Source organism: Prunus avium, chromosome 1 (genome assembly GCF_965620075.1).
Source record: "Prunus avium chromosome 1, drPruAviu1.hap1.1, whole genome shotgun sequence".
NCBI lineage: Eukaryota > Viridiplantae > Streptophyta > Magnoliopsida > Rosales > Rosaceae > Prunus > Prunus avium.
Genome location: NC_142284.1, coordinates 60,052,996 through 60,064,161, shown reverse-complemented (window position 1 = coordinate 60,064,161; position 11,166 = coordinate 60,052,996). Strand labels below are relative to the sequence as shown.

Sequence of the window (11,166 nt, the reverse complement as noted above, 5' to 3'; positions counted from 1 at the left end):
TATTAATCAAACCAACATTGTAGCTACTACCACTACGAATATTGTCATATTGTACCATAAACACAAATTCTTCTAGCAAAAAAAAAAACACACACACACATACACAAACATTACACGTTCGAAACATTACTTCACAAGATTACAATTGTAATACTACATGAATATTCTCATCAAAAGCACATTTTACTTATACATAAATTATTATTATCAAAAGAAGAAAGAAAAAAAAAATACAAAACTACGAATTTGAATCATAGACTATAAAAGGAATGTTTGAACCAAATAAGAATGATGACATAAACAACACTACAAAAATTACAGCAGCACTAGCTCCATTGTGTGATATAAACAAGGTATTAGAGAAGAATAAAGTGGGGAAAAAAAAAAAAAAAAAAAGCAAATGAGAGAAGAGAAAAGACAAACATATGTCAAATTTCAAAAAGACGGACTAGCAATCCACAAAATAGCAACACTAATATTGTACCAAACTTAACCACCTACATAGCCTTGTAGGTGTGGAGTTTTATCACAAAAGATCTCCGTGCTATTAGTAGTGGATTAATCATTCATTATATGTTGTATTTTATTTAATCCAATCTCCTATGTGGTATTTTATATTCTTCAAAAACAATTTCACAAAGGTGTTATCTGCTGAACAAAAACTTGTCTGCATATATACAGAGGACGGAAGCAAGGAGTGCATCACCTGGGACCGGACAACTCATCGGGTGGAATTTGAGAACTAGAGTCCATGATCCAATATGTACTTGGATGTTGAACAGGGTTGAAGTCTTGGCGGACCATCTCCTCTTTCTGCCACTCCTCCCATCTTTCCGCCAAACCATCCCCTTCAAGCATTTTAACAACCTCTGACATCTTGGGCCTTTGCCCTGACGAGCCTTGCGTGCAGAATAGAGCTACATGGATCAGCTGCTCCACCTCGTCAATAATATAGTTACCCTTTAGATTAGCATCAACAAGTGCTTCCAATCTCCGATCTTTCAATAGTCCTTTGACCTGAATTTTATTTTATTTATAATTAAAAAAAAATGTTAGGATGTTTCGTAAGTTGAAGCGAAAAAAGGAGTAAAAGCTAGTTAAATTGAACTTATTTTCTAAGCTTGTTCTGCCAACACCTACAAGTGTTTTCTACATGAATCTAATCGGAACTTGTCAGCTGTTTAAACAAGTATTACTATTTTTTAAATCTTTCCACAGGGAAAACAAGATAACAGAAACTTTCACAGGGAACTACGTGATCAGATCTGCAAGGTATACTAATTTAGCTACATGCAGAAACAAAAAAACGTAAACGCATACCCAATCAAATAACAACACAAACGTAAACGCATACCCAATCAAATAACAATACTTCATCATTATATGCAAGCTGAGCAAGACGTAAAGCCGTCTTCCCAGTGACAAGTTCAAGAAGCATGACTCCATATCCAAAAACATCAGTTTTCTCTGATGACTTTCCAGTTGAGAGATACTCCGGCGCTATATGACCCATTGTGCCACGTACAGCTGTGGTAACGTGTGTATCCTTGGAAGCCATGAGTTTGGCCAATCCAAAGTCTCCAACAACTGCTTCGAATTCCTCATCTAACAATATGTTTGCAGCTTTCACATCACGGTGAATAATTTTCGGATCACAGTGATCATGTAAATAAGCAAGGCCTCTTGCAGATCCCAATGCGATGCGTTTTCTTTTTTCCCAATCAAGAGGAGGCTGTGATTCTGGACGATCTACATTAATGCATAGACATAATCATGAAAGCAGAATTACAGAGTAGTTCATGTGATGTCACCATAACTCCCCAAACCCAAAAACTTGTTCATCTTGGTATCCTCAAATTAGACGGAAATAAGATCAACATCAAGAATTCGAAATAATTGAAAACATAGAATGATCCACATAGTAAAGAATTTAAAAGACTACCTCTTAACCATGATGCTACACTTCCATTAGCCATATAAGGATATACAAGCAGCCTTTCTGTTTGTGTCATGCAAAATCCGCGCAGACGAAGCAGATTGCGGTGGACAGCCATGGTAATCAGTTCAACTTCTGTTTGGAACTGTAGCTCCCCCCTTCGGGTTTTCCTCGCTTTGAGTCTTTTTACAGCCACCAGAGTCCCATCAGCTAAACGTCCTTTATAAACCGTACCAAATCCACCTCTTCCTAGAATATTTGTATGGCTAAAGGTATCTGTTGCAAATTGTAGCTCACGCAAGGAAAACCTTCTGAGCTGTGTGAAATCGACTTCTGGATCCTCGTCCGCTGCAGAGTTTATACATAAGAAAAACATGCACCCCATGTGTTAGTGTGTGGAAGTTGAGGCTGGGAGGAGAATGTCCGGCCGGTTGGACTCGACTCGAGCTATTGAAGGTGCCACTCGGTCTCCGGATTTGTTACTGCTGGAACTCGCGGATGGAGCTTTGGGGCCGAGCCCAAAGAAGGAGAGATGTGCGGCTCATGTACCTCTCGGAACCGAAGCTGAACCGCCGACGTGTCGGTTTACCGAACGAACAGTTCGGTTTCCGAGGGAGACAGAGGCAGCGAGCGCAGAGTTTCCGAACTGTTCTCTCCTTCTTTTCTCCCAATCAGGCCCGAAGTAACGGCGCAAAGACAGAGAAAAAGAGAGAGCGGGACAGGGAGAAGAGGAGATGAAAGTCTTGGAAGTTTCTTGTGCTTTTCTCTTCTTTGCCCAAGACTTCATCTACAAAATTGGTCGTATCATAAATTTCAATTTTTGTGCGTGTCAGTGAACTGAGGTTGAAAATTTATTTGAATTTTGAAAAGCAGTATAGTAACAAAAGTGAAAATAAAAATCAAACGGGTCCTAAAATTTTTATTAATGCTATAGTTAAATTGTTTGACATGATATGGACACAAAAGGGATGAACTAATGAATTTGCAATACTTTGCCAATGGTTTTTAATTAAAACCATTACATAATTTTTTTAATTTATATTTAGGAAAAAATAATAATTTGTTTTTAATGAAACGAATAAAAGAAAAAATTAAGCATTGAATCCTTTCCGTGTTCTTTTCTTTAGCAGGGAACTTTATTTTCTAAATAAAGTTTATGGTACCCATCAATTCTATTTTTTATCCAACACTAATTTTAAACATAAATAACCTATTTTATCCTTATACATAATTACCATTAAACAAAAAGAACATTTAAAATAAAAACTATGCATTGAATTTACCCTTTCTTGGTTACCTAATCATGCTCTTTCTTTGAAAGAAAATCGCTCGTGTGAAAATCTTGACAGCAACAATCATGGAAAAATAAATTGAAATAAAAGTTTTTGACAAAGCATTCATATGTGGTCAAATAGGAGGATCATTATCATATATTTCTTTCAAATGAAATTGTGAAGGATAGGGACATTCTTGTCTTGTGAGCTGAGATTAAAATTTAAAAAAATAAAAAAAAATTATGGGAGAGGAGAAGATTGACAAACTTTATAATTAATTGTGAGCTGTGGTGTTATTTCTCAATCTGAAATATTGTGACCACCAGACCATACCCACCGAGACCCGTAACCAAATTGGTTAAAGTTCAAAGTCAAAGGAAAGGTTGATAAAGATATATATAGTGCGACTTTATTTTTTAAGCTTTCACTTTGCCCAATTTTTCAAACAAAAATCCTAGGCAATATTATTATTCAACGGTCATGATCTAATGTTTGTTTTGATTCAACCACTCATTTTGGTTCATAGAATGTGGGAACATGTAACGATACTGGCTGTGGCATTACATTTCAAATCACATGGGTGTGATGTGTAGATATTCAAAAGTAAAGATGCATTATTTAGATAGGCTCGTGCACAAGGAAATATGAATAATATCATAATTGTTATTAGAAGGTCTAATTCTGGAGTTGAGGGCAAGAGGTTGAAGAGACCTCGAGTAACACTGGCTTGTGAGAGAAACGGTAAATATGAGACAAATGGTGTAAGATCGGATGCAAATGGTGATATGAAAAAGCATTCGAGGAACACTGGTAACATGAAATGTGGATGCCCATTCTTATTAAAGGGTGTCAATATTGGTGGTAGGTATGATTGGAAGTTAGATGTGGTTTGTGAAATACGTAACCATGCTGCTTCGGAGTAACTTGAAGGTCATTTATTGCACTTTCTGAAGAGGAGAATACCTTGTTGAAAAGGAGAATACTATGTTGGTAGACATGTCGAAGAGTTTAGTGAAACTCGTATATTTTGATCACCCTGAAAGATAGGGATGCAATGAATATTTCAACTATCATGACGATATACAATACTAAGATCCGAAATATAACAAAAGCATTTACTGGATGAACATAGATTCAACAATCGCTTACTAAGTTGTCCGAACACAATTGATTTTGTTGATGATGATCACTATATCTAAGTATGAATTTATTTGTCTAAGAGCCCTCTCAAGATGGTAGGGCTCAACAACATCACAACACTTGAGCAGAACATCCATGACTTTTAGGTTTATGTGAGTTTTAATTTTGAGGGTATTTGTGTCTATTTAAGTGGATTTTATGCTATATCTGAAAGTTTTTATAAAAATTGACATTTATGAAAGTATGAGTTAAATGTTGGTTGAGTTAAATTTTGGCAACTTTTTATATATGTAAAAACTCGTATTATCATGCAGGGGCTAACAATGAACAATTATGTTAAAGACTTCACAGTATGAGCTTACAATCCTTCATAGTACTTAAATTTTAGTTTTTATATATAATGATTTTGCTAATTTTGACCCTACACACAATTCAACTAAAGGAACCTAACGGTAGTAGTAGAGGTAAATGTCTATGTTAGAACCTGTAAGGTCGCATTAGAATAAGCACAAACATCAGAGTACTGTAATTTAGCCAAAACTTTTTAAGGTTTTGAATTCTCGGAACAAAAGAACAAGATCCAGTCATATCATTGTAGCTCCAGGAAAGGAATATTTGCAGCACAACCTAGTCTAAGAACAAACTGATGGGAGCAGCTTCACTAGGAATGGAAACTCAAAAAAAGGACTAGAGGAACCTTCCTGTGTCTGACCGGAAAAAAAATTTCCTGTCTAAACGTCTGTCAGAGGGGCTAGCCTTGCTCATACGTTGGTAACTAACAACTTCCATATACAGAAATAGCTCATAACCGACATGGCAGGTCGACCAGCTTCACCTTTTTCCACCAGTGTTAACTCGTGGTTTGCTTTTAACCTCGGCTTCCTGAAAACAAAGAAATATATAAACGTCCAGTCTTGAGTATTTTCAGGCCATCATGAACAAAATTGTTGAAATGTATTGTCTGAATATACCTGTGGCAAATGGAGGAAAATGTAGTTCTTTGCGGTAGCTGGATTATGATTTTCTGCACCCTTGCTCCAATCATAGCAAACCTGCAAACACAAGTTCGGAAAAGATCTTCAATACAATATTTAAATTATGAGAAGAAAATATGTTGAGAGTTCGTTTGAGTCTTTTGCAATCAGTTTTCAAGTCATATTGGCTTGTACAGAAAGGATAACCAAGGTGTAATGCGAGCCATTTAATTACTCTAAGAGATTGTAACCATAGACCACCATTAGTCACTTGTGTACACAAAGAAACATCATTGTACAATGGCACACGACAAGAGAAAAAAGAAACAATAGTTAAAGGCGAGCAAGTGTCTAGAGCTAAGGTTTATTGGAGGTACAAATTGAGATTACAGAGAGGTTGATCATCATCGTAGTAACTAATATAAAAATACATCCACAAAAAGCATTGCCTGAAATTTTGGTACAACGACAATCTAAATATTCAAGGATGGTTTACTATAAAGTCATAATATAGTTGTGGCCATAATAGTGTACAGTTGAATGACCTCTCCTCATAAAGGTTTAGCTGACCATAGTCTGTTTCCCAAAATGTAATCTAACATAACTACTTCTACCACTTTAAACCAGTTGCAGAACATGAATTGTATACATGTACACAACTGCCAGTCATTTCTGACCCCAGATTTGAAAGAGGAAACCCAGAAAAGTTAGGATGGTATTTCCCTTTTTCTAAATTTACATTACACAATGACTCAGTCACATGAATCAATAATATTAACAGTCGAGAATGATCTTAAGTAGAGCATGATACTAATTTAGTGGAAATTTAAGCATAAAGTGTATAAGAGAACCCTCAGAATATTCCTATAGATCAATGAAGTCATGACGCAAGGTAGTGTGTGTGAGTGTGCTGTGAAAACACTGCTATAGATTAGTCTGCCTTGGTATGTGTTAGTGCTGTGAATTTATGTGCGCAGGTGGTGCAAGTGAGTACACACAGAGAGAGAGAGAGAGAGAGAGTCTTCATATTGGTTGTGCAATCATGAAGAAAGAGAATTACCGCATATGCAAATATGGAACCATCATTGTTGAACGTACTGCAAGGTATAGGTTGATTGCACCTTGACATTGCCTGAAAAATCAGAAAAAAGTTGTATTAGACACCTATACGCATATAACATAGGATCAGCCATTGACCGAACATATAAACAAGAGAGTTGGAGAAGCACATAATACAAAAGACAAAAGAAATAGAAAATAGATGTGGGAGAACCTTCAGTCTCTGTTTGCTATCCTTATCCCAAAAATTGAAAGAACCATCAGAACCAGCAGTAGTAAATGTGTGATGCACCTGAAACAAGGGACGCAAATTAGCTTTAAAATTACAAATAATAGTAACAGAACATGAAAACACAGATTTATCCAAAATTTCTTTGAACAACCTAACAAGAACCATAATGAATTGGCAATGAATGCTGGAAAAAAAGTTTTGGACTGATCATAGAAAATATCATAATTAGGCATTCCCAGTCATAATTCTGAAGTAAAACAAAGAACACTGATCCAAATGCACTTAAGGTTACCTCATGTAATAGAACAAAATAAACTGAAATATATTTAAAGGAAACTTTAAAATTCGTGCATATGCCAATAAATCCACTGATATAAAAAAATCTGAAACCTGAATGATAGATAGAATAATATACAAGTCCTGTAATCTTAAGGTGAGGACTGTACCAATATTACTAATACCATACTTCTCCAAAAACATCATAGTCTATGAATGACAAAGTTGAAAACAATCTCTGCGATTTTTTCTTAACTAGGATACTGAAACATGAGAACACTAAATTAACGAAGAGGTTTCATAAGTTCAAGGTAATCCATCAGAAGAAATACAAACATTATTAAGCCCCTCAGTACATTATCCAGAAATATATATATATGAAAAAGGAAAAATCATACTGGATGGAAGTTCAGAGAGTTGACTGAGTATATCTCGCTGCCCTCTCTATGGCACTTAAAGGTGAAGTTTTTATTTTGTTGTTGTTCATCCAGATGATGTACGCCAACCCTCCCTTCAATAGAGCCAACCTGGTTACATCATAATGACAGAATCATAATTAGTTAACTATTCAGAGAAGATAATAATTATGAAGCAAAGACTGAGTATGCATGATCTTGCATCATGTTCAACAATCACATAAGTCAAGAAAAAGAAAGTACAGTGGCAAATGGAAGAACTGATGACAAAGAGGCATATCAATTATGAACAAACATTTGTTTAGATTTCTCCTCTCTTTTTTTTTTTTTTCTCTTAATCTAATTGTGAGAAATTACAATAATCTCTATGTCAAAGTCCAAGATTTTTAAATAAACTGATCACCGCTCATATTCTTCATATTATTTATATCCCCTAGATAACAAAGGTTTTGCTTGTGTCTCCAGAAATTATCACATTAATCAATTGAATATAAACAAGAAAGCACACCATGAATTCATGTTCAGTGGAAATAATTATGCAAGAATATCATATTTTAGTTTGTCATTCTAAGCAAGCTATTTGAAAAATACTATATTTTCAGAGAGAACCCAAACAGAAAACTACAAGCACAAGAGAAAATAATTACCAAGAACCCTTGCTGATCAGGAAATGCAGCAACACACCTTGTTTGATACTTTAGGGGCGAAACAATTCTCTTGAATTCAGTCTGTTCATGATTGGAAATTATTAAATTTAGATGCAAAACAGAGAACGTTCATGGAGGTGATCAAATCACACAAATAATAAATCCCAGCACCAATGCAATTTATTGTGGAAAAGTGATTTACTGGAATTGAAAACTTAAAAAACTAGAGAAAAAAAAGCCTATATAAATGTTAATTCTGGAAACTAGGGAGTGAACAAAGTTACTACATAAATTAGTCTGATTTACTTTTTAATGTGTTTTTCTTGCATGAAATTTATAAAATAAATGTCATCTGATAATCCCTAAAAATAAAATTTACCTGTGGGTTCTGCAAGTTAAAAACAACCAGATTTCTGTCTGCAGTGCCAACAACCATTAGGGGGTATCGCACTGATAGAGCATAGCAGCGCTCAGGTAGTTGTTGGGTATGCACTGGATTTGGCTGCCTCACATCCCAATACCTAAAGATAGGCAGAAAAGATCGTACATAAAAAACAGAAAACTTGGTATCAAGGCAAGATGACAAAGCTTTAGCAATTTATGAAATAAGTGAAGGTAGCAAAACAGTACAACACATCAACAACTAGAAGACACTTAGTTCTCAGATGAATGAGAACATTTTGTAACAAAGAAGAAAATATATGAGCAAAAAGGGTGACAAACTGGCAAGAGCAAAGCACAACATTCTCAGCAGCACTACCTCCCATAACCTTAAATGAATTATTTTAGAAAGAATACCACACAAATTTCTGGTGTATAAATTTCAGATAGCTCAAAATACATAAGAACAAAGGCTATGTTTTACTTACTTCAAAGTCTTGTCCCAGCTTCCTGTGACTAAGAGGCTCATCTCAGGGATCCAAGCAATCTCTGTAATGGGTGCATCATGCATGGCAACAGTTACTGGCTGGCCACCCAAAGGCCACATCTTAACTTGCTTGTCACAACCTCCAGAGAACACAGTCGTTCCATCCTCTTTCCAAGTTGAGCACAAAACCTATATAGATGGATTATATTACAATGTGTATACTAAGTCATGAATCATATTACAAACTTCTGACCAGCTTACAAGAAAGAAAGAAAGACAAAGTTGCAAGTTTTATCGCAGAAATTCCTTAAAGGACACACGTTGATCCCATGTAGTCTCAAATTAAATGCACATGTTCTTTCATTACCCAAAAAGGACTCTCTATCTTTTTCAATAATATTGCATAAAAATACTAGTAAATTTACTCGTTTTGAAATCAGCACCATATAACAATTGCACATGCAATTTTCCTTGACGTCTTCATTGGAAACCTAAGATCTTGCAAACAGGTCTCACACCTACCATAATTAATATAATTATTCTGACCTTCTATAAGTAAGGAGTGCGATCTAGAATTTAAAGTCTGAACAGGTATTTCTAACTCGAACCATCGCTGTGATAGAAAGTTATAATTGACTTATTGTAAGCCAGCATGTGTATATATCCATAATTATACAAGAAGGTACAAAATCAAGCTTGAGAATCGAAAACAAAGCAAGTTGGCCTAAACAATGTGCAATCAGATATGTTACCGGATGGTCATGGGATATTGCTGCCTTGGGCTGACTGGCAAGATTTGTTCCGCTCTGGTGTATCTCCCAGCATCGCACCTAAACAAGGGAACACCACCAGTCATTACTAAATCCTAACAAGTGTGGTTGGGAATGAAAGAAAACGGAAAATAAAAAAAATTATAAATGCCCCATGTTTATCTTATTTCAGTTAACATGAATTTGCATAAGCAGATTGTACCAAAACAAAATTTATGTTAACCTCATAGCGTATTGCCTTATATTCTGGGTTGTCCATAAACCACAAGTTCAATAAGATGGTCACAGAAATTCAATCAAAATCTCTACAATAAATTTCTTAGCAAACAAACAGAACCTAAGGTTTTATGACTGATAAAAAAACCAAAAAAATAAAACGAAGAAAGGAAAAAGAACATGAACCTGGTTGTCCCAGGAGGTGGCGACCAGAATGTTGCTCTTGGGACTGAAACTTAGGCTTGATATGGATTCGTTTGGAGGTTGAGCGACCTAAAATTTACACAAAATCAAACTAAATTAACACAGAAAATAAATACATGAAAGCAAAGAAAAATCGACCGAATTTACCTCAAAGGACTTGTTTGGATTTGGATTTGGATTTGAATTTGCATTTGCATTTGCATTTGCAGCAGCCATGAAATTCGACATTGAAGTTGCACTCAAGTGACAATGGGTTGTTGTCTAGTTTCAAATTTCAAAAGATAAAGATAAAGAAAACAGTGAGCATTCAATCATACAAGTAAAATCCGGAAGAGAGAGAGAGAGAGAGAGAGAGAGAGAGTTACCTGAGCAAAGCAAAAGGAAGGAGAAGAAACTCAAGGAAAAGTACGAGGAGCTGATTTGATTGGTTGAAGAAAACGGAGAGGAGCAAATAAATAGAGGAGGGAGATGCGTGAGTTTTCTCTTCCCCGTCGTAGGTCTCACGCAGAGTTGCTCATTTCCCGCTCGTAGGTCTCACGCACAGTAAGATTAAGGGGTAATAAGGAATCATAACCTGCCTGTTTTGTTTGTGATAATTTTTTTACTTTTTAATAAAAGCCGTATTCAATTGAGATTTTAATGGATTGTTTTGAAGTTTAAAAGTACAGGTGTATTTAATTATAATTTTTAAGTAATCAATAAAAGTCTGGTGGTATTCAATTAGTATTTTTAAATAATCAATACAAATTCGGTGATATTCAATTAGGACTTTTAAAAGATAAGAAAAAGTACTATTGTATTAAAAAACTTACTGATTTTAATGTATTTCATTAAATGGTGTATTATGTGAGACTTTTGAGTGTGTGATATACATACCAACTCACATAACAAATCACACCCTCCTATGCCTGATTCTCATATAAGCTCTCATACTTTTTCCCCCACTATTTTTTCATGCTTTTTTTCGTTAAAAAAAGTCATAAGAGAGACAATAAAGGGCCCATATCACAGCACACTCCCCCTTTTTCTTTTTTTTGGTTACATCGGAGGAAAGAAACCCCACTGGGGTTCGATCCTGGGTGCCATGGGGGGAAGGGGGAATCCACCACCATTGTGGTGGGAACCCATTGGCCCCCTTTTTCCTCCTTTCCCTC

At 35.5% G+C, this 11,166-nt stretch overlaps 2 protein-coding genes across 2 annotated transcripts; both read right to left on the bottom strand.

Annotated features, from left to right (window-relative positions):
* Positions 1-413: 413 nt before the first annotated feature.
* Positions 414-2,744, bottom strand: LOC110767062 (BRASSINOSTEROID INSENSITIVE 1-associated receptor kinase 1-like). Its single transcript, XM_021970493.2, has 3 exons — positions 1,943-2,744; positions 1,355-1,749; positions 414-1,017 (listed from the first exon to the last, which is right to left on the bottom strand). Exons 1-3 carry the CDS (start codon positions 2,319-2,321, stop codon positions 703-705), a joined length of 1,089 nt encoding a protein of 362 aa, XP_021826185.1. The 5' UTR covers positions 2,322-2,744; the 3' UTR covers positions 414-702.
* Positions 2,745-4,853: 2,109 nt separating this feature from the next.
* On the bottom strand, positions 4,854-10,548 carry LOC110767063 (protein RAE1-like). Its single transcript, XM_021970494.2, has 12 exons — positions 10,378-10,548; positions 10,160-10,273; positions 9,995-10,081; positions 9,575-9,652; positions 8,824-9,011; positions 8,334-8,475; positions 7,955-8,035; positions 7,290-7,418; positions 6,598-6,675; positions 6,385-6,456; positions 5,322-5,402; positions 4,854-5,232 (listed from the first exon to the last, which is right to left on the bottom strand). The coding sequence occupies exons 2-12, from the start codon at positions 10,238-10,240 to the stop codon at positions 5,182-5,184; spliced, it is 1,068 nt and encodes a 355-aa protein (XP_021826186.1). The 5' UTR covers positions 10,241-10,273; positions 10,378-10,548; the 3' UTR covers positions 4,854-5,181.
* Positions 10,549-11,166: the final 618 nt, after the last annotated feature.

What these genes read in the sequence shown, in the direction of transcription:
- LOC110767063 (XM_021970494.2), bottom strand. Translation starts at nt 10,240, where the DNA reads ATGTCGAATTTCATGGCTGCTGCAAATGCAAATGCAAATGCAAATTCA. An exon ending in CCACCTCCTGGGACAACCAG is followed by an intron (nt 9,653 to 9,994) that starts GTTCATGTTCTT and finishes TCCCTTGTTTAG; the next exon opens with GTGCGATGCTGGGAGATACA. An exon ending in TTAACTTGCAGAACCCACAG is followed by an intron (nt 8,036 to 8,333) that starts GTAAATTTTATT and finishes AATCATGAACAG; the next exon opens with ACTGAATTCAAGAGAATTGT.
- LOC110767062 (XM_021970493.2), bottom strand. Translation starts at nt 2,321, where the DNA reads ATGGGGTGCATGTTTTTCTTATGTATAAACTCTGCAGCGGACGAGGAT. An exon ending in TGTAGCATCATGGTTAAGAG is followed by an intron (nt 1,750 to 1,942) that starts GTAGTCTTTTAA and finishes GCATTAATGTAG; the next exon opens with ATCGTCCAGAATCACAGCCT. An exon ending in AAGTATTGTTATTTGATTGG is followed by an intron (nt 1,018 to 1,354) that starts GTATGCGTTTAC and finishes AATAAAATTCAG; the next exon opens with GTCAAAGGACTATTGAAAGA.